The 21,440-nt window shown below is 39.4% G+C and overlaps 1 protein-coding gene across 3 annotated transcripts in view; it reads left to right on the forward strand.

Annotated features, from left to right (window-relative positions):
• Positions 1-19,215, forward strand: part of LOC127622787 (disabled homolog 2-like) — a 55,589-nt gene extending 36,374 nt beyond the window's left edge. For all 3 annotated transcript variants that reach the window (XM_052096878.1, XM_052096887.1, XM_052096884.1), the window contains exons 7-14: positions 2,061-2,084; positions 6,181-6,213; positions 6,751-6,813; positions 10,771-11,379; positions 12,010-12,157; positions 12,486-12,962; positions 13,352-13,431; positions 17,170-19,215. In XM_052096878.1, coding sequence (XP_051952838.1) covers positions 2,061-2,084; positions 6,181-6,213; positions 6,751-6,813; positions 10,771-11,379; positions 12,010-12,157; positions 12,486-12,962; positions 13,352-13,431; positions 17,170-17,238 — 1,503 coding nt within the window. In that variant the 3' untranslated portion in view covers positions 17,239-19,215. The remainder of the gene's footprint in view (positions 1-2,060; positions 2,085-6,180; positions 6,214-6,750; positions 6,814-10,770; positions 11,380-12,009; positions 12,158-12,485; positions 12,963-13,351; positions 13,432-17,169) is intronic.
• The last annotated feature ends 2,225 nt before the right edge of the window (positions 19,216-21,440 follow it).

Raw genomic sequence — 21,440 nt, forward strand, 5'->3', positions numbered from 1 at the left:
TAATTCTCTGGTCACTTACTCACCCATGTGTCATCTCCAACTCGGATGACTTTATTTCTTCTGTGGAACACAAACAAATTAATTTAATGTAGGTATAATGTCTGTTTTTCCATGCAATTCAAGTGAATAATGATGACCAAATTTTCAAGCTCCGGAAATGACAAAGACACAGCATAAGACTCCAGTGATATAATCCATGTCTTCTGAAGAAATCGAATCAATTTTGAGTGAGAACAGATCAAAATATTTATAAAAAATCACTTTAAATCTTGACATCAGCAGTCTCCTTGGCAATCATGATTTCAAGCTTGATTACACTTCCAAAGCACGCGCAAGCACTTGGAAGTCAAGTCAAACTTTATTTCAGTATCAGAATCAGAATGAGCTTTATTGCCAAGTATGCTTACACAATCGAGGAACTTGTGCACAAACATTACAACAACATGCTATAGATAATGAAAAAAATAGAATAAAAATAAAAAGTGAATAGAAAATATAAGTATATATAGTATATAATAAGTATATATAGAAATACACAATAAGACAAAAAAAAGAAGAAAAAAATATATATATACTTATGTACAAATCTGTTATATACAAATGCAAGGGCAGAAGAGGTAGGGTATGTTGGATAAATATAAATAGACTAAGCTGTGTATTTCACATAATCATTGCTCAATGGGGCAGTTTAAACTGTTCAAGAGATGGATAGCCTGAGGGGAAAACTGTTCCTGTGACTGACAGTTCTGGTGCTCAGTGCTCCATAGCGCTGTCCAGAAGGCAATTGTTCAAAAAGGTAGTGGGCTAGGTAAGCGGGGTCCAGGGTGATTTTTTATTTTCCGGCCCTTTCCTCACTCTGGAAGTGTACAGTTCTTGAAGGGAGGGCAGGGGGCAACCAATAACCCTCTTAGCAGTCCAAACTGTCCTTTGTAGTCTTCTGATGTCCAGTTATGTAGCTGAACCAAACCAGACAGTTATTGAAATGCAGAGGACAGACTCAATGACTGCTGTGTAGAACTGTATCAGCAGCTCCTGTGGCAGGTTGAACTTCCTCAGCTGGCGAAGGCTGGGCCTTTTTCACAATAGAGTCTATGTGGGTCTCCCACTTTAGGTGCTGTGAGATGGTAGTGCCCAGGAACCTGAATGACTCCACTGATACCACGGTGCTGTTTAGAATGGTGAGGGGGTTCAATTTTGGGGTGTTCCTCCTAAAGTCCACTTTCGTCTCCACTGTTTGACAGCACCAGTGAGCCAGCCGTTCAACCTCCCTTCTGTTTGAGGTCGAATAATATGTATATGTACAATATGTATCATATAATATATCAGGCCGATGACAGTATTGTCATCTGCAAACTTCTGGAGCTTGTCAGAGGGGTCCTTGGCGGTGCAGTCATTGGTATACAGGGAGAAGATTAGTGGGGAGAGCACACATCCCTGGGGGGCACCAGTGCTGATCGTACATGTGCTGGAAGTGAATTTCCCTGTCTAATCAATCTTGAAATCATGATAGTTGCTAGAGACTGCAATGGCAAGATTTTTGGTGCAAAGGGAGTAATATATTTTGGACTGTTCTCTCCAACAACTGATTAGATCACTTCAGAAGACATTGGTTAAATCACTTTGGTTTTCCTTTATACTGCCATTTCTGGAGCTTAAAAAATTGGTAACCATTCACTTGAAATGTATGGACAAACAAGCATCATATGTACATTAAAATATCTTTGTGTTGTGGTGAGTAAATGGTGAGATAATTATAATTTCTAGGTACATTTTTCCTTTAACTATGTATGGCCAAGCACTCTGTGTACGTGTACTTGTGTAAAGTATGTTTCTGGCCAAAAGGGGCACTGCATTCAGCAATGTTTTTCCTCATTAAAAAGTTTAACTTGAAACATATAATAAAAAATCACACGAAGACTCCAGTCATAACAGTAATCTTGTAAAAGCAGTTTTATTCTACATGGATAGGGTAAACAATAAATATTGTTGATGCACACTTTTGCTTGTCATATTATTCTGATTATTTTTTGGCTTAATTATTAATCTTGTTTCCTCTCTAGGATGAATTAAATAAAGTGTTGGAGGTGGGTATTGACATATTTTAAATAAAACAGCTGCAGAATGTATATATTATATTGTTTTTGCCAGTGCAACCTACAGCTCTGGAAAAAAATTAAGAGACCACTGCAAAATTATCAGTTCCCTATCAAAAAGCTACACTTTGATGCTGCGCTGATTTAGCGCTTTGGGAACATCTTTAGGAGTGACCAGCTGTGAATATGTGTGCAACACGTCAATGAAATTGACTAGAATTTATAGCCTCTGCTGGTGACATCATAGGATGCACCTGTAGCAGGGCTATAAATAGATGTGCCACAGGTGCATCGTCAGGTCTTTTGTCTTCAGACCACTCTTTGTGTGTTGTGCTTCTCAAGCTGTCAGAAATGTATTTTCCTCTGTTAGGAGTTAGAATTTGTTAGGCAGTGCGCAGAAAACCTTTTCTCTCTCCAAGAATGAGTGTGAATCAAAGCAAACAGTGTGTGTTCCCGTGTTTACACTCTATGTCTGAAACGGACACACACCAGTTTTGTTTTGTGTGTTTGGGGAAAGAGCATGCTGCTCTTGCGTTGGGGCAGGGCAGGTGCGAGCATTGCGATCTGTTTACAGTCCAAATGCTTCGCACTCGTCTCGCTTAATTCCAAGAGCCAGTGGCCCACTCTTTCATCGTGGAGCTCTCGCATGGATCTGGCTGAGGAGCGAGAGGCGAGTCCCAAGATACAGCTGGTCCTTCTCGTGAGCCTGAAGCGTGCCTCTTCGGTTCACGAGGGGGACGCTGAATCTCTTGAGTCTGCAGACTTTGAGCTACCCACCTCTGAACATTCCACGCACAATAATAAAGCGGCTGAAGAATTGCACGAGGTGGTTACTCGGGCTGTGGCTAGGCTACAGTTAGACTGGCCACGTGATCAAGAGACCCCCAAACGCTCCAAACTAGAAGACAGATTTCTGTCTGGTGGCCAAAAAAAATGAAAAGAAGGAAGGGAACGCTATATCAGTCCCTTCCTTTCTTCGATGACCTCCATAACGAGATTTCTCGTTCATGGAGGAATCCTTATACTTCCCGTGTCTTCGTGCCCTCGACGTCGACATATTCGACTGTCATGGGTGCTGAGACACAGGGGTATTCCACGATGCCGCCGGCAGAAGAGACACTTGCGGGTTATCTCTCGCCTGGCTCGGTATCATTTCTTTAGAGACCCATTCTCCCAACAAAGCCGTGCAGGACCACCTCCACGATTGTGGGAAAAGCTTATCAGGCAGCAGGTCAGGCTGGGGCTGCTCTGCACACTACGGCAGTGTTGCAGTCATACCAGGCTGACCTGCTGCAGTACGGTCGACGAAGAGGCTTTCGCCGAGCTTCGTCGTGCCACAGATCTGTGTCTCTGGGTGACCAGATGGCTTGCACCATTGGCCGGTCTATGTTTGCTTTGGTCAGCACAGAAAGACACTTATGGCTAAACCTTTCGGAAATCAAAGACAGGGACAGAGTGTTCCTCCTCAAAGCCCCGGTTTCGCCTTCTGGCCTCTTTGGTGATGCCATGAACACTGTTATCACCAAGTTCCAGGAGGTGAAAACCATGAGGAAGCCTTCATGCAATTCCTCCCTCACGGCACTCGGGGAGGAGCTGCCGGCCACCCAGCCCCGCCCCGGTCCTTCTAGAAGGAAGGCTCAAAAACAGAGTGTGGTGAATCGCGTCCCCCCTCTCAGAGACTGGGGACCGGCTCGTCGCCCTCAGCAGCCCCCAAAGCAAGACCTCAGGACCACATCTCTAAGAAGAGAAAGCCCTGGTGGTCTTGCGCCCAGCAGTGGGGGTTTCGTGTAAAACATCCAACAATACCCTCCCGATACCCCCACGAAACCACTCCATTCCCACCGCCTCTGGCATTTCGGGAGTTAGCAGTTTCCAGAAAAATGTTGGGTGTTCCGTTGCTTCCTGCAGGACACTCGACATCCACTCAACAGGAAGTGTCAGAATAAAAAAAATGGCAAAACCCATCTCAGAGAACTAGGCAGCATGGAAACTACTACCAGGTGTTTCTATGAGGGCCCTCAGAACAGTAGAAAAAGGCAACAGAATTAAGTTTGTTCGCCGTCCTCCGCATTTCAACGGCGTGGTTCCCACTACCGTGAAACCGGAACAAGCAGGTCTACTGTGGGAAAAACTGCAAATCTCTTGGTCAAAGGGGCCATAGAACATGTTCCCCTTCCAGAGAGGGAGTCAGGTTACTAAAGTGATACTTCCTGGTCACCAAGAAGGATGGAGGGTTGCGTCCGATTTTAGACCTTTGATGCTTGAATCGCTCAGAGGGCGTTCAAGTTCAAGATGCTAACCGTCAAGACGGTCGTGTCTCAAATCCAACATCGCGAGTTGTTGGTCACGATCGATCTCATGGATGTGCACTTTCATATAGAAAGTCTGCCACAACACAGGAAGTTCTTGAGGTTCGCTTTCGGGGTTTCCAATATCGGTTTCTTTCATTCGGTCTAGCCTTATCACCCATTCACGGAATGCATGGATACAGCACAGGCTCCTTTGCGACTCCGGGACATCCGCATTCTGAATTACATAGACGACTGGCTGGTACTAGCACAGTCACAGGAACTGGCATTATAGCACAGGGATATCATCCTAGCTCATCTGGTTTCTCTGGGGTTCAGGCTCAATGCCAAGAAAAGCGTCCTCTCTCCCACTCAGAAAACTACCTATCTGGAGATCGTATGGAATTCAATCACAATGCGGGCACAATTGTCTCCCGCTCGAATCGAGTCCATTCACAACACTCTGAGCAAAGTCAGGCTAGGCCAAGGTTGCACTGTTCATCAGTATCAACGATTCCTAGGTCTCATGACAACTGACTCCTCAGTGATCCCCTTGGGCCTTTTGCACATGAGATCGTTTCAGTTGTGGCTCAAAGCCAGGGGATTTCATCCAAGGGCCAGTCCCCTAAGGCAGATAACGGTTATGCGCCGTGTGCTACGTACCCTTTCTATGTGGTTCAGAACCCGGTTCCTCACTTTGGTTCCCACTCTAATGGCGTCTTGCCGTCGCAGGTTGCGAACGACAGACTCCTCCCTGACGGGCTGGGGAGCGGTCTTAAGTGGTCGTCCAGCTCAAGGGGAATGGTAGAGTCGTCAGCTCGATTGTTATATCAACTGTCTCGAGTTGACGGCTGTATTTCTAGCCCTGAAATACTTCCTCCAGAGGCTGCCATGTCTTGGTGCAGGTGGACAACACAGCGGTAGCCTGTTACATAAACCATCAAGGAGGACTACATTCATGCTAGCTGAACAGACTGGCACAGCAGATTCTCCTTTGGGCCCAGGGCAAGCTCCTGTTAATCAGAGCAATTTATACCCTGGATGCCTGTCCAGGCAGAAGAAGCCGAAGGGGGAGTGCAAACTCCAACCCGAAGTAGTGAAACAAATCTAGTTGAGATTTTACAGAGCAGAAGTGGACCTCTTCGCCTCCCAACAGTCCCCTCTACTTCTCTCTGAGTCACCCAGCCCCCCTGGGTCTGGATGCGATGGCACACATTCCCAAAGTTTGCGGGTGGCGGTTGCTAGTTTCACACCCTGGCCACTGTTTTATATTTGGCAGCTTAACTGATCCATGATTTCTCCATTTCCCGATACTGTCGATACCCCTCTGAGCTGCTTGAATTTTTGTGCCAAGAGTGGCATAATGTCAAAGTTACCCAACAGCAATGTGGAAGACTGGTAGAGAGCATGCCAAGATGCATGAAAGCTGTGATTTAAGATCAGGGTTATTCCACCAAATATTGATTTCTGAACTCTTCCTAAGTTCAAACATTATTATTGTGTTGTTTATAAATTAATATGAACTTGATTTCTTTGCATTATTTGAGGTCTGAAATCACTGGATCTTTTTTGTTATTTTGATCAGTTGACAATATTTTTATTTGGAATTTGGGAGAAATAGTGTCAGTACTTTATAGAATAAAACAAAAATTTGCATTTTACTCAAACACATAACTATAAATAGTAAATCCTGAGAAACAAAAAAAAAAAAAAACATTTTGCCTGAGATTATTTTGCAGTGGGCACTTAATTTTTTCTGGAGCAGTATATCTCAATTACTGTCAATCTTTCCTCCACAGAATGGCACTGAAGCCTTACACAATGACAGAAAAGTGAGTAAACATTGTTTAATCATATGGTTACTACTTAGAATACATTGCTATGAAGTTTACATGTACCAACCAAATGGTCAACAGAGCTCTCAACACCCTGTGAAAGACTTTTGTTAGTGGCCACTATACTGAAGTCTCCACATTCACTGTAACATATGCCAGTATAATTCTCTTTCTCTCTCTGGCCCGGTTCATAATGCCCCCTGCTGGGTTGTCTTCAAGTTGTGTTCAGAAACACCACACTGCACTTAAATTACTCTACTCAGGGGGTAAAAGCTAATAAAGTTAGCAGACAGGAAATCTCTGAGACGCATCACATAGCAGCTTTGGCTATTCTGACTCCACTCCTTTCACTCACAGTCTTTGGAAAAACACAATTCTCCTCATTCTCTCCACCCCTCAGTTCCTTTCATTAATCTGCCTTCTGTGTTTTGGCATCTTAGTATGAATAGCTCTTCTATTTGGTGTTTGGTTGCTCTGACTCTGTTTGGCACAGAGTTAGTCTGGTCAGGTTTATGTTTTTTGACTCTGTTATAGGGTGTTGAACAGCTGGACTTGTTTGGAGACATGTCGACCCCACCTGACTTAAACTCTCCCTCGGTAAGACCTTTGGGCAAGACTAAACAGAATCAGTCAACGCATATTGATGTTACAAGACTGTAAATATGCTAATACAGTTTTTTTAAGACATTTTAACTACAAAGTCTGCTTATTAAAGTTTTGTATGTACAATGACATTCTACTTTATTGCATACTCTGCTGTATTACATTTACATTAATGCATTTGACAGATGCTTTACCCAAAGCATGGTTTTATCAGTATGAGTGTGTTCCCTGGGAATTTAATCCATAACCTTGGCATTGCTAGTGCAATACTCTTCCGGTTAGGCTACCAGAACAAGTTTTAATTGTGTGTAAATCACAAAAAAGCACACTAATATTATTTAAAGGGATAGTTCTCACAGAAATGAAAATGTTGTCATCAATTACTCACCCTAATGTTGTTCCAAACCTGTATGACCTTCTTTCTTCTGAGGAACACAAAAGGAGATGTTAAGCAGATTGATAGCCTAAGTAACCATTTACTTTCATTGAGCACGTTTACATACGTGATCTTATACTGATTATGCTTTAAGGAAAAGTTAAAAAAATCACTCATCATTTACTCATTTGCATTCCTGATGTGTTTGAATTTCTTTCTTCTGCAGAACACAAATAAAGATTTTTAGATGCATATTTCAGCTCTAGCGGCATGGTGGGTGTAGCATTGTCGCCTCACGGCAAGAAGGTCCCTGGTTTGAGTCCCAGATCAACTGGCCCTTTCTGTGTGGAGTTTGCATGTTCTTCCCATGTTTGTATGGGCTTGATTTTTGATAGTGATCAGCATATCGATGTGCATGTTTACATGCTGAAGGTATGGAAAAAAATATGCAATTAAAGTAAATGTTAACTGAGGCTGTCATTCTGCCTAATATTTCCTTTTGTGTTCCACAAAAAAGTCACACAGGTTTGAAACACTAAAGTCCACTAAATAATCTATTAAACAGTGAATTAACCAACTTGTTTACCAGACCAAAGTAACATTATCCAAATGAGACACAGTATTATACTTTTTTAAAGAGACTAGTGCCATTAAGACATTATAACCTCTCATATCCTGCTTTTTGTTCTTATTTGGTCTCTGGTTGTGTTCTCACAAAGTGCTTGATTAACCTCAAATGAAGAAAAGGCGGTCATGAGGACCTGTGCACAGGCCAATAAAAATAACAAGCACAAGAAATTCAACAAGGCTTAGTTGTTGGGTGAAGAATTGCTCACTAGAGGTGCTTTTAGGCCGTATGAGGCAGGTTTTTCCTCCTATATGATGGATTATAATGCCTCTGAAATTGTTAACTGTGCTGCATTGTGAGGTATATGTTTTTGCAAGTAACCACAAAACGAATTAATCTTTCTACAGAAAATACAAGAAGAAATCAGCCTCTGCTAGCATATAGTGTTATGTTTTGCTTAATGTTTACATTAATTTTATAATATTATAGACACTTTTAGTTAGGGATTTTTTTTTTTTTGTGGAAATTATGTTGATGCATTGTTCTGTTCTTCTGTTAAACATTGCAATGGCTGTGAGAGATCAAGTTAAGGTAATTTCAAGTAAAAAAAAAAAAAAAAATATATATATATATATATATATATATATATATATATATATATATATATATATATATATATATATATATACACTCACCTAAAGGATTATTAGGAACACCTGTTCAATTTCTCATTAATGAAATTATCTAATCAACCAATCACATGGCAGTTGCTTCAATGCATTTAGGGGTGTGGTCCTGGTCAAGACAATCTCCTGAACTCCAAACTGAATGTCAGAATGTGAAAGAAAGGTGATTTAAGCAATTGTGAGGACGGCATGGTTGTTGGTGCCAGACGGGCCGGTCTGAGTATTTCACAGTCTGCTCAGTTACTGGGATTTTCATGCACAACCATTTCTAGGGTTTACAAAGAATGGTGTGAAAAGGGAAAAACATCCAGTATGCGGCAGTCCTGTGGGCGAAAATGCCTTGTTGATGCTAGAGGTCAGAGGAGAATGGGCCGACTGATTCAAGCTGATAGAAGAGCAACTTTGACTGAAATAACCTCTCGTTACAACCGAGGTATGCAGCAAAGCATTTGTGAAGCCACAACACGCACAACCTTGAGGCGGATGGGCTACAACAGCAGAAGACCCCACCGGGTACCACTCATCTCCACTACAAATAGGAAAAAGAGGCTACAATTTGCAAGAGCTCACCAAAATTGGACAGTTGAAGACTGGAAAAATGTTGCCTGGTCTGATGAGTCTCGATTTCTGTTGAGACATTCAGATGTAGAGTCAGAATTTGGCGTAAACAGAATGAGAACATGGATCCATCATGCCTTGTTACCACTGTGCAGGCTGGTGGTGTTGGTGTAATGTGTGGGGGATGTTTTCTTGGCACACTTTAGGCCCCTTAGTGCCAACTGGGCATCGTTTAAATGCCACGGCCTACCTGAGCATTGTTTCTGACCATGTCCATCCCTTTATGGCCACCATGTACCCATCCTCTGATGGCTACTTCCAGCAGGATAATGCACCATGTCACAAAACTTGAATCATTTCAAATTGGTTTCTTGAACATGACAATGAGTTCACTGTACTAAAATGGCCCCCACAGTCACCAGATCTCAACCCAGTAGAGCATCTTTGGGATGTGGTGGAACGGGAGCTTCGTGCCCTGGATGTGCATCCCACAAATCTCCATCAACTGCAAGATGCTATCCTATCAATATGGGCCAACATTTCTAAAGAATGCTTTCAGCACCTTGTTGAATCAATGCCACGTAGAATTAAGGCAGTTCTGAAGGCGAAAGGGGGTCAAACACAGTATTAGTATGGTGTTCCTAATAATCTTTTAGGTGAGTGTATAATTTACAATTGTGACGTTCATTCATCCATTTTGTATCCATCAGTTATGTGTAACATTTGAACAATAACACGCGTAGTTGTTTGAATTATTTGTTTTACATGCCTTTTTTAAATCTATAAATTCCTAAACAAATTGGTACCTCCCATACAAATAAAAATGTGCCCCAGCGATCAACAACACTTTTACAATGATTTAAAAAATATATGAACTGGCTAGAGTGAACGTTGGTTATGGAAAAGCATTGGTCAAAAAGTGTGGGAGTACTATTTATTAGGCTACACAGCATCTACCTATGGAGCAAGTTTATTTTACTTCATGCATGACTTCACTTCATGTACAGTTGAAGTCAGAAATGTATATACACCTTAGTCAATTACATTTAACAATGGCATTTAATCATATAAAACATTTCCTGTCTTAGGTCAGTTAGGATTTATTTTAAGAATAATAGTAGAGAGAATTATTTATTTCTGCTTTTATTTCTTTCATCACATTCCCAGTGGATCAGAAGTTTACATACACTTAGTTAGTATTTGGTAGCATTGTCTTTAAATTATTTAACTTTAACTCACAATAAGTTGTTTGAATTTTGGCCCATTCCTCCAGACAGAACTGGTGTAACTGAGTCAGGTTTATAGGCCTCCTTGCTCGAACATGCCCACACATTTTCTGTCAGCTTTGTGATGACCACTCCAATACCTTAACTTTGTTGTCCTTAAGCCATTTTTGCCACAACTTTGGAGGTATGCTTGGGGTAATTGTCCATTTGGAAGACCCATTTGCAACCAAGCTTTAATTTCCTGGCTGATGTGTTGAGATGTTGCTATATAGTCAAATTAAAAGTCAAACAATCTGTCTGTAAACAATCATTGGAAAAATGACGAATGTCATGCACAAAGTTGCTGTCCTAAATGACTTGCCCAAACTACAGTTTGCTAACATTAAATCTTTGGAGTGGTTAAAAAATGAGTTTAATGACTTCAAACTAAGTGTATGTAAACTTCTGACTTCAACTGTATACCACAAAAAAGTGCTCGTATTTATTATTGACTTCAGCCAACATATTTATCTTTTTGTCTTATAAATCTTCTTTCAGGAGTCTGAGGACATCCTCTTGATGGATCTGTCCACTGAGATAGACAGCAATCAAAATTGTGTTAAAGGAAACCCCTTCACCTCATCTTCTGTCCCCAGACCCCCACCCAGCCTCTCGCCTGAGAATTCCTTCTCCTCTCAGCTCAATTTCTTCCCCACCCCTATCCATGACCCGTTCAGTGATGACCCATTTTCCAAAAGGAACGACCAGCCAATCAAGGAAGACCCTGCCACAGCCAACCACAGCCCTAATAGTTATTTCAATGGTGGCCCTAAGAATGGTGTCTCTGACTACTTGGGCCAGCAGTTTGACCAGATCTCCAACAGGACAGTCATCCAGGCCCTGAGTAATGGCCAGTGGCCTTTAGATGGTAGAGTTGTGGAAGCGACAGCCTGGACTCAGAAGACTGTGCCAGTTCGGGAGCAGAATGGACATGGGCATGTGACACCTAATCCACTTCTGGGAGGGTCTGAGAAGATCCAGCCAGTGCAGAATGGAGTAATGCATGAGAATGGAAGCATTGGTGACCTGCCTGTCAATCAAGCCATGGATGCGGTCATTATAAGCCCTCCTCCACTCAATACAAAAGCGGGGAGGAGGAGTGTAAAGGTGAGGTTTTGATTCAGATCACAAGTTATTTGAGCCACAGACCTCTGTAGGATGTTTTTCTGACTCATATTAAAATAATGGTTTACCCCAAAATAAAATACTGTCATAATTTTCACCCTCATGTTGTTCCAAACCTATATGACTTTCTCAGAACACAAAAAGAGATGATAGGCAGAATGTCAGCCTCAGTCACCATTCACTTTCACTGTATGGAAAAAAATGCAATGAAAGTGAATGGTTACTGAGACAGATACCATTGTCAGTCTCTAAAATTCTGCCTAACATCTCCTTTTGTGTTCCACGGAAGAATGAAAGTCCAACATGTACCACGAATTTGGTACAACATGAACATTTGCATCACTCTGGTCTTAATGATTCATAATTTGCATGTCCTTTTAAGCGCTCTGATTTCAATTTAAATATATGCAACACGACCTAATGATCTGGTAATGTTGTTTACCTCAATTTTTATTGCTTCAGTGATTTGTGCCTATAAGGTAAGGATTGATTTGCTAATGTCTTTTCAATCATTTTACATGTGAATATTTTCCAATGCACTTCTCTGGTGGAAAAGGTAATACTTTGTTTCATATAATAAATTATCATGCTTGTTTAATCCCTGTTCTGAAGTCTCCTTCAAATGAAAAACCTGGGACAGATCCATTTGCTTTTCCTAACCAATCCGAATCACCATCTCCTCAACAAGAGAATGGCACTGTTAACTCTATCAGTCTTTTCAGCAAGAGCCCCACCTCCACTGAAACACTCACATCTCTTGGTAAGAAGTAATAAATAAATAAATAATTATACATTTGTGCTTTTTCAAAATATCACTGCTTCTTATTCAATGCAAATTTGAGCTTAGAATGAGTTTTGTCATGCCCATGCATTCATTAATTTGGTTTGCAATTGAAAAGTGCTTTAAGATGGTTAGTTGTTTTTTAAAACTATTTTAAAAAATGCTAGAATATTGTAATTGTAAGACCTGCAATTCCACAGTAATAGGTTTTTGGTTTAAATTGCATTCATTAATGCTGCCTATGCCTAAATCCGCCACTGTTATATCTGCTCTTAATACCGGTTGCCTCTACATTCTCACCCTTCAGTCTCCACTCCTGGGGCAGCTCCATGGAATCAGCCCCTCTCCTCCATCTTTCCCAGCACCACCAGTGTCTCTCAGCCTTTCACCCAAGCACCTATCTTCCCTAATTCTCCTGTGCCTGCCTGGGGAACAACTCCGGGTGGTTTTGAAACCTCTCCCATTAGCCAACTAATTCCCTCATGGAGTCCCACCCCAGTCTCCCGTGGATCCAATGCATCCTGGACCCTGCATACAACCCTGGGGAATCCCTTCCAGACCAGTGTATCTCCACCAACTGCATGCCTTGGGCCTGATGTACAGCTGAGCTCCAGTCCCCCTCCACAGGTTCCTCCTCGGGCTTTACCCACCAAAGAAGCTCCAAAGGTGGACAGTAATGCTTTTGTTGACCTAGATCCTCTAGGGGAAAAAGAGAAGAGAGATATCAAGGACATGTTTAAGGATTTCCAGATGGCAAAGCCACCAAACGTGCCAGCAAGGAAAGGTTAGCTTTTACATCATACCTTATTTTTTTATTAGAATTTCATCCGTTTTTAATTCATAGCCTATGACCACACCCACACTGTATCTGTTGCTGCTGAACTCTACAGAAGTATCCACATATTTCAGCAGAATCAGAATTTTGCCCATCAGTCATAAAATTCGACACATCCCTGCAACTTACATGTTCATTTACTAAACATTTTGGCTAATTTAATTTTGATTTCAGCTACCAATTAGAGTGAGGTACTCTCAGCTCACATTTATGTCGTGTTTAAATGCATTCCCCAAAATTATACAATGTGATAAAAGTCAGCAGATTCCTCCTGGGCCTGCTTATGACTGCAATGGTTATATTTTTGTAGTCATATAATTATTATTGTCACTACACAGAGACACCAAATGTAGGAGGTCAGAACCCATTCAACAACTCCTTTGGAAAAGATCTGTTTGGCAAATCTGTACCTGTCACTGTAAGTATATGTGTTCAGATCATTAGAATCCATTATGAAACATTTTATCGTATCAGCCTGATCTCATGAAAATTACGTGACTGTTTTTGCAAAATAATAGTACGTATTGCTGCAGTTGCAAGTTGAAATGTCCACTGTGTGTTTTCTCCCAAACAGATGAGTTTTGAATCAACAAAACCTCTCTTACCTAAACCTTAAACTTAAACCTAACCAATAGTGCCATTAAAAGTATATGTGACATAAAAACAAATGACGTTTTTAAAGGGGTTAATTTCATGCATTTTTTCTAATTGTGTTATTTTCCCTGAGGTCCACTAATAATTGTATAGTTTTTTAAAGTAATAAAGTTTTTTGCACCAAAAACAGTCAGAATTTAGTTAATACAGTGTAACGCAGTTCAATGGAAAGGAGGCGGCGAGAACCGGCTTGGCGGTATAAACAATATTTTAATGATTATCTTAAAACAAAAGACACACACACACTCTCACACACACAGCACCGGTAGAGAGAGTCAGCAGTTTCAAGTTCCTTGGTGTCCACATTACTGAGGAACTCACATGGTCCGTCCACACTGAGGCCGTTGTGAAGAAGGCTCACCAGCGCCTCTTCTTCCTGAGACGGCTGAGGAAGTTTGGAATGAACCACCACATCCTCATACGGTTCTACACCAGCACCGTAGAGAGCATCCTGACTGGCTGCATCACCTCCTGGTACGGAAATAGCACCGGCCACAACTGCAAAGTCCTGCAAAGGGTGGTGCGAACTGCCAGAAACATCATCAGAGGTGAGCTTCCCTCCCTCCAGGATATATACACCAGGCGGTGTGTGAAAAAAGCTCGGAGGATCATCAGAGACTCCAGCCACCTGAGTCATGGGCTGTTCTCACTGCTACCATCAGGCAGGCAGTATCGCAGCATCAGGACCCGCACCAGCCGACTACATGACAGCTTTTTCCCCCAAGCAATCAGACTTCTGAACACTTGATCTCTCAGGATCAATAATTACCACTGCACTTTATTCATCTATAATCTCACACTGGACTGTCAACATATTCTCCTCAATATACTACTTCATATATATATATATATATATATATTTCATATACTCCTTACTTATTGTATTGTATATTGTGTGTATTGTTTACTGTACATTGTATATAATTATTGTGTTGTGTAAGTATGTGTACATTTGATATGTAAATTGTGTTGTGTAAGTATGTTGTTTACTGTAATTGGTATATGTCTCGTCACTGTCATGACTGCTATGTTGCTCGGAACTGCATACAAGAATTTCACCTACTGTTGCACTTGTGTACATGGTAGTGTGACAATAAAGTGATTTTATTTTATTTGATTTGACATGACGGACATGTCCGTAAACGATCTCTCTCTCGTTGCACCACCGTCCGCAATCGGCCTTTATCCCTCTCGGAGGATTAATTAGCCTGATAAGGGACCGGGTGTGTATAATCACGACCTGGCCCCGCCCTCCGTCCTGTCACATTCAGTAATAAGGATTTTAACCCTGTCTCTGGCACTCTGACTGAAAGGCTCTGTTTTTGGCTCTCTTTCCTTTAAGACCTCAATGTAAACGACCACTTATATTATTGGCCAATATTGTAATACCCCTCAAATACTGTCAAATATGTTTGAAACTCATTCAGAAGAGAGAATGAACTTGATCCACAACAACAAAAACTATATTTCTGTATTTGCTCATATTGCATATCCAACATGATTATAACAATATCAACAAAATCAGTGAAACACATTGCATATGAATGTATCAAACTGTTTACTTAAGCCCAGCAGCACCATAAATATCAAACAGTCATCATCAGATTAGACGTTCATGAATAAAACTGGTCACTTACGGTTTTGCGTTAAGGTCCAACGGTGTTTTTAACTGTCCTTAATCTGTACATAAGCAGCTCCATTCCACGCTGTAATAAGCCATGCAGACATACAGTATAATCAAAGTAAATCATGCCAGACATATACATTATAATCCTGCACTGGTGCAATCTGGAACTGTTATACTTCAGTTTCTTGATCTTTTCTAATGTTGGGATGCATCAACTGAGGCCAAATGAAAGGAGCTGGTCTTCAGAGCCACGACATCCATGTACAGTATGTTACACAAAGGACAGGACGTGGTTCTCTCAGCCAACAGCAGCAATGGAATGGAGCAGAGCAAGATATGTATTTAGAAGTTGAACTTGTTCCACTCTTAAAACACGCCGCACATTGCCAGGAATGCATCGAAACAATCAAAGACGTCATCCATCTAGTGCATGTTTACATAGACCAACAGTTAAAAATAGCACAAATGGGCACAAGAACGCATCCAGGACATCCTTTTAAAGGTTAGAACTTGACACAGCATCTTTTAAAAGTGGCGCAAGATGCATGATGATGGTCAAAGGCATCTGTGTAGTGCATGTTTCAAGAATTATTCAAAATAGTCCGTATGGGCAGAAAAAGGTATCCTTTGTAATTCCACTTAGGACCAAGAGGCCAAGGGTACAATGATGTAAAATTAGGCAATGATCTCTTTGCTGTGGAGGTGATCATGAATTAACCAGCCCCCAAGAGATGTGGGGAATCCAAAGAAGTTGATAACAAGCCGTTTTTGCAGCTTGGTTTCAATAAATGCTTTTATTTTTTATATATATTTTTTTTTTTTTCATTGTGGAGAGAGTTTGGAGATCTGAAACGTATGTTTTGATTACCTCTTTTATGCCAAATTATGAAGGAAAGAAATGTTATTCCTTATGACGTGACCCCTTTAAGGTTATGCTTTATTGAGTTCAAAAACTCAACAAAACTAATCTCCCTAACCTAAACCTTAAACCTAAACCTGAAAAATGGTGTCATAAAAAGCAAATGTAAGATGAAAAAACACAAATGCTAAAGCATAATTTTGTGGTGCTGAAACTTTCGGTTCACCGGTAGACTTGTGTGCTCTTCTGGACTTGTACCCAACACTGTAAACTACACTGTAAAACGTATGTGAAAGTATGTGAAACTACTTAAAAAGGTTTGGTAACAATATAGCACATAATCTTTTTAAGCCTTGTTTTCTTTTTATGAATACTTAATTAAATCATGTGAAGTGACCCACATTAATTAGTTTTTAAGCCACACAAATTTTCCCAAAATAATTAGGTTGTATTCTCTCTTTATTTTATTAGTTAAATTGGTGTCCGTAAATAAACCACAAAAATGCATGAATTTCCCAAAATAATTAGGTTGTCTTCTCTCTTAATTTTTTGAGTTGAATTGTCATCTGTAAATGAAATCACAACATAGCACACATTTTCTCAAATAATTTTTTATACAGTACAATGCTGAGCCATAATTTCACCTCGTGTTCTTATGTTATAAAATGTACTTGATATCAAATCACTTTGTACAGTGTAGTCTTTTGTATAGCAAGTGAAATGCTCTTTTGTTATTTGATTACTCTTAACTTTTAATCTGCCATTTTACTCATGATTTGTGTGGAAGAAAATACAAGTCGTTGTTGTTGTAGTGCCTCTAGTGTTTATTTCACAGGAGACTAATGCGATATGTACACGAGTCATATAAAATTATTTTGCAAAAATGTAGATATAGTTATATGTTTCGATGAGACCAGGTACAGTATTTTGTGGTTCTCTTGTTCTGAGATCCTGGAAAATAGCTGAGCCTTACACTTGAGGTTTTTTTTTTTTCTTTTCTTTGTTTACCTTTGCAGATTTCTCCTCCCATAAAGGCAGTTGGATTAGACCCTTTCAGAGACCCATTTGGAAATCCATTTGCATGAAAGCCAGCCACCTTGATGACTCCAAAGGGTCCAACTAAGGATTGAATAAAAGTCATTGAAATTATGCAAAAACACTTCCTTCCCCGGTGTTTGTTACAGCTTTATAATGTTTCTGTTGAGCTTCGGATGCATGGCCACAAGTCCCCAATACAGCTTTTAGCGGAGCGCCTTATTTAGTTTTCCCACTAAAGTGCATCCTGTTCAAGAGCAGGTCTCTTAGCTTTGATGTCACATCCATCCTGTAACAAGTCTGAGAACCAAATTAAGTCTGTGTAATTCTCCTACATAATCATAAACCAGGATCCATTTGGTGGTAGTGGACAGCCTGAAAAATAAACCAAAATCCAGTGTTGAGTATGACATTATCACTTACAATTGCACATATTATAGAAACAAATATGACTTGTGCAGTTTGTGTTCTAAATGATAGAATGGTTTTCTGTATTGAAAAAAGCACTCAAAAGCAATGTAACGTTTTGTCATACCTATACAAGTTTTCTGTACCAGTAGACAATGCAATTTTTTTCTTCTTGATGTATTATGTTTGATATTTGTATGTTTATGTTTAAAATTCCTTATGACATTAATCAAAGCTTTAGCACATGATTGACATTTTTACAACTTACACTTGGCATATAAACTTAATTAAATCCAGATATTTTTTTGCTTTGCATCTCTTGAATGTTTGTCACAGACTGCGTAGTATTATATGAAATGTCCAAACACAAGCTGACATGATGGAAAGTAGAGAGACAGTGTATATCATTTTTGTAGGAATGCTTTGATATGATAACTGTGCAATCTACACCTTATGATATGCTCTGTACTGATCACATACTGTACAGACCTGTTTATTAAAAGAGAGCCTGGTAGATTACACAATGGTGCTGGCTCTAATCAACCTGTATTTAAACTGAATCCCTTGCAAGTTCGCTTTGATTTTATTTTCTTTGATCTTAGTCAGTGATCCGTTATTTGTCAGGTGGCAAACATGTTTTATTCACAAATATATACACGATGTACTGTCATCAGGTTGAAAGTTCTTTGTTTTTATTTTAATTTTACAATGTATTGAAAGAGTAATCCATAATTTCTACCATTGGCATGTTGTCAATGGTACTACCACTATAAACAACTTCAAAAATAATATGTACCCATAACATTCATTGATGATTATGCCTGTATTTTGTACAGTTCAGTTCATACTGTTTAAAACATGTTGATGCTCATTGAACCCACCCATGGGTTTGAATATACTTTCCTTAAATGAGTTCACATTTACTATATAGTGTGCTGTTTATTAACACTATTAACTCTTTTTTGACTAGACTATATAGTAAATGTGAACTAATTTAAGCAAAGTGACATCAGTTCTGGGGGGTATGCACATCAACGGGTTAAGCAATTATGGATAGCATGTACATTGTTTTGGGAAAAACAAGATCATCCAGAATCATTCAGGTTTTACTTGATATAAGCATATTGATATGTCTACCAAGATCGATGACATTGTACTACACTGCTCTTTATTATATTTGTATTTGGTTGGTGGGGATGTAATCTTTTCCTCCAGACAAATTAAGTGTGTAAACATATGCCGTTGCAAGGCTTAAACAGTGTAAACCTTGTCCATGATCACTGATATCCATTTAACTCAGTGGATTCAAGATTTAGTAAACAAAACTAAATGTTTGTACTATATTGACTGTACAGGATGTTGAAGCCTTGTCAGAATGAACTATGTGATTGTATTTGTGTGTACATATATAAATATCTGCTCTGTTATGCACTATGCCATCTCTACCTTGGATGTTTTAAAACTAAGGTGTTTAAAAAATCTAATTGTTGCAATAAACTGGAATTTTAGTTTTGCGGAATAGATTCCAAATTGTTCTATTTATCTTTTACGAGGTTTGTATTCAAGTCTAGAAGACCAGTTAGGTCTACTTCACAATAAAGTGATGACTAGCTGAATGATTTGGTTGTCACATTCATTATATTTTCATTTTTAATGTTTGGTTGGGGCTTTAACGGTAAGGAATTGAATTGACATTTTTCTAAACACAGATAATATTGCAATTAAGGCCATAAGTTGTGTCTTCTTTAACCTTAATAAAAAAATACAGTAATTAACATCATATAACTCACAATTGTTAGTACTTTCCCATTATTGAATAGCACAACAGAAGCTTGCTTGATTATGTTCCAGTTATGTTCTAAGTTTTATTATCATAACGATCACTACTAGATTATGCAGGTATGCTAATATTGTGTAAAGCTCCAAATAAAAAGCAATGTACTGAATTAAAGAAATAGCTTGCTTCTGTGAGAATGGAATAGAATTCTAGCATACTGAACAGTATATACTACCTACATTTCACAAAAATAGTAAATTATAGGAATCATTATGCAGAATGTAACAATACCTGTTTAGAAAAGCAGTATGCAACATTGCTGTCACATGTTTAATTTAGCCCCTCACTGAATTAAATATTGAATGTTTAATTCAGCGAGTGGCGACTGGATATCATCTCAGAAATAAAATTGTATATTTAGCAATTTGTGTCTAACTGAGTGTAAACATGTCTTTATTGTGTGTAAAACCATGTTCTATAATATATACGGCACATTTTGGTAAATAGTAGGTTATCCTGGTATTATATAAATACGGTAAAATTGCATACTCATCACAGTATACAATACTATCAGCATGTTACTGCAGAAATAAAAAGAATAGTATGGTAGTATGCTATTCTACATACTACAGAAAAAGTAAGAGTAGTACAGTAGTGTGCTATATACTGTAGAAATAGTAAGAAAATTATGATAGTATTCTTTTCTACATATTGCAGAAGTATTAAGAGTGGTATGCTATGCTATTCTACATCAGAAATAGTAAGAGAAGTACAGTATAATGCTATTCTACATACTGCAGAAATAGCAGTAGTACAGTATAATGCTATTCTACATACTGCAGAAATAGCAGTAGTACAGTATAATGCTATTCTACATACTGCAGAAATAGCAGTAGTACAGTATAATGCTATTCTACATACTGCAGAAATAGCAGTAGTACAGTATAATGCTATTCTACATACTGCAGAAATAGCAGTAGTACAGTATAATGCTATTCTACATACTGCAGAAATAGTAAGAGTAATATGGTAGGGGAGTCACGTCGAGTTCTGCGCACTTTGCAGGTTTTAATACTTTTTATGTCATAAACCGGTGATATTCTATACACCCTATTCCATAACTGTTCTAGGAATACAATATGACCACATGTAACAACACCTGCACAGGATCGGTACATCCGACTATCACACCTGCGGGACAGGTACAGGATAGCAACAACAACTGCCCGAGTTACACCAGAAATGCACAATCCCTCCATCAGTGCTCAGACTGTTCGCAATAGGCTGAGAGATGCTGGACTGAGGACTTGTAGGCCTGTTGTAAGGCAGGTCCTTACCAGACATCACTGGCAACAACGTCACCTATGGGCACAAACCCACCTTCACTGGAACAGAGAGTACTGGCAAAAAGTGCGCTTCAATGACGAGTCATGGTTTTGTCTCACCAAGGGTGATGGTCGGACTCACGTTTATTGTCGAAGGAATGAGAGTTACAAGATCAAATTGAAGTTCACGGCTTTTTAACACTTCTGTGTACAAATTTTAAGGCTGTTTATTGGATAAATATGGGTAAACGTCATATTATGCAACTACGCATTAATTTACGGAGAGCTTACAACCTACTATTTAAGTTTTGCCTTAAGGTGGTGCAACCAAATTAAGCACTGACTTAGTTACAAACTAACTAGAAGTTACTAAGCACATAGTGTGAAGTTTATGTCCCAACTTACATGAGACCTTACACACAGCTGGTGCAACCCTACTCTGGTCTTTATTTCAGAAAATGTGATTCCCAGTGGCAGTGTGCACAGTCTTTCAAAATTACAAAGTGAAATGTTGGTTACAGTGTTTACTTTTTGTATTAACAATTTCTTTATTTGTGGAAAAAAATAAAATAAAAAATACTATAGGCCTAATAAGATAACAGAATCAAGAAATTTATATTTAAAGTATAAATCAGTTTTTTTACAAATGTATTTTTTTATCTAGTTCAAAATATTAAAATTGATTAATTTTCCAATAATTTTATTTCAAGCTATTTTAATTTAAATGCAGCAATGTTGTGCG

This window comes from Xyrauchen texanus, chromosome 3 (genome assembly GCF_025860055.1).
Source record: "Xyrauchen texanus isolate HMW12.3.18 chromosome 3, RBS_HiC_50CHRs, whole genome shotgun sequence".
Taxonomy (NCBI): domain Eukaryota; kingdom Metazoa; phylum Chordata; class Actinopteri; order Cypriniformes; family Catostomidae; genus Xyrauchen; species Xyrauchen texanus.